The following is a 609-nucleotide window of genomic DNA, read 5'->3' on the forward strand; positions in this document are numbered from 1 at the left end:
TTTGTGTATGTGTAAATGTCCTATTTGACTGTGTTTTCTACTTATATTTCAGATGTTAACAAAACGTTCTCTATCACTTTGGTCAAAATTCAGGAAGTACATCCATAATTCTTGGAACCTTATTGATGTTATAACTATTGTATTGTTCATCATTGGATACATTCTTCGATTCCTGGATCTGGAGGAGACTGCGAGAGTGATATTTTGTTTAAATTTGATCTTTTTTTACATCCGGTTTCTTCATATGTTCTCAATTGACAAAAATCTTGGACCAAAACTTGTAATGATTAAGGAAATGGTAAGTTGTGAGACTGAATTTTTTTCAACTCTGTAAATCAGTTGTACCCTCTCCATCTGCAGCCTACATCTATGACTCCCTCATTTCTCTTTCATGGTCCTCTCATTTATCTGATCCTGTCAAAGTATTAAACCCATGTTAACATGGGAAACAGTTATTACTTGATAATGCAGTCAAGAAAATAAACCATTATTTTCCAGTTTTATTAGTGTATTCTTCCATAATTTTATAGGTACTAGATAGTAATGAGAACAAAGAACTGAGACACGAAAAGAAATGATAATAACTGTATCATGAAAAAGATAATTACA

At 31.9% G+C, this 609-nt stretch overlaps 1 protein-coding gene across 1 annotated transcript in view; it reads left to right on the top strand.

The window, feature by feature from the left end:
• Positions 1-44: 44 nt before the first annotated feature.
• LOC106871686 (transient receptor potential cation channel subfamily M member 4) overlaps positions 45-609 on the top strand; it is a 54,154-nt gene continuing 53,589 nt past the window's right edge. The window contains exon 1 of the mRNA XM_014918286.2: positions 45-298. Within this exon, the coding sequence (XP_014773772.2) occupies positions 53-298 (246 nt within the window). The 5' untranslated portion in view covers positions 45-52. The remainder of the gene's footprint in view (positions 299-609) is intronic.

This window comes from Octopus bimaculoides, chromosome 17 (assembly GCF_001194135.2).
Source record: "Octopus bimaculoides isolate UCB-OBI-ISO-001 chromosome 17, ASM119413v2, whole genome shotgun sequence".
Classification (NCBI taxonomy): domain Eukaryota; kingdom Metazoa; phylum Mollusca; class Cephalopoda; order Octopoda; family Octopodidae; genus Octopus; species Octopus bimaculoides.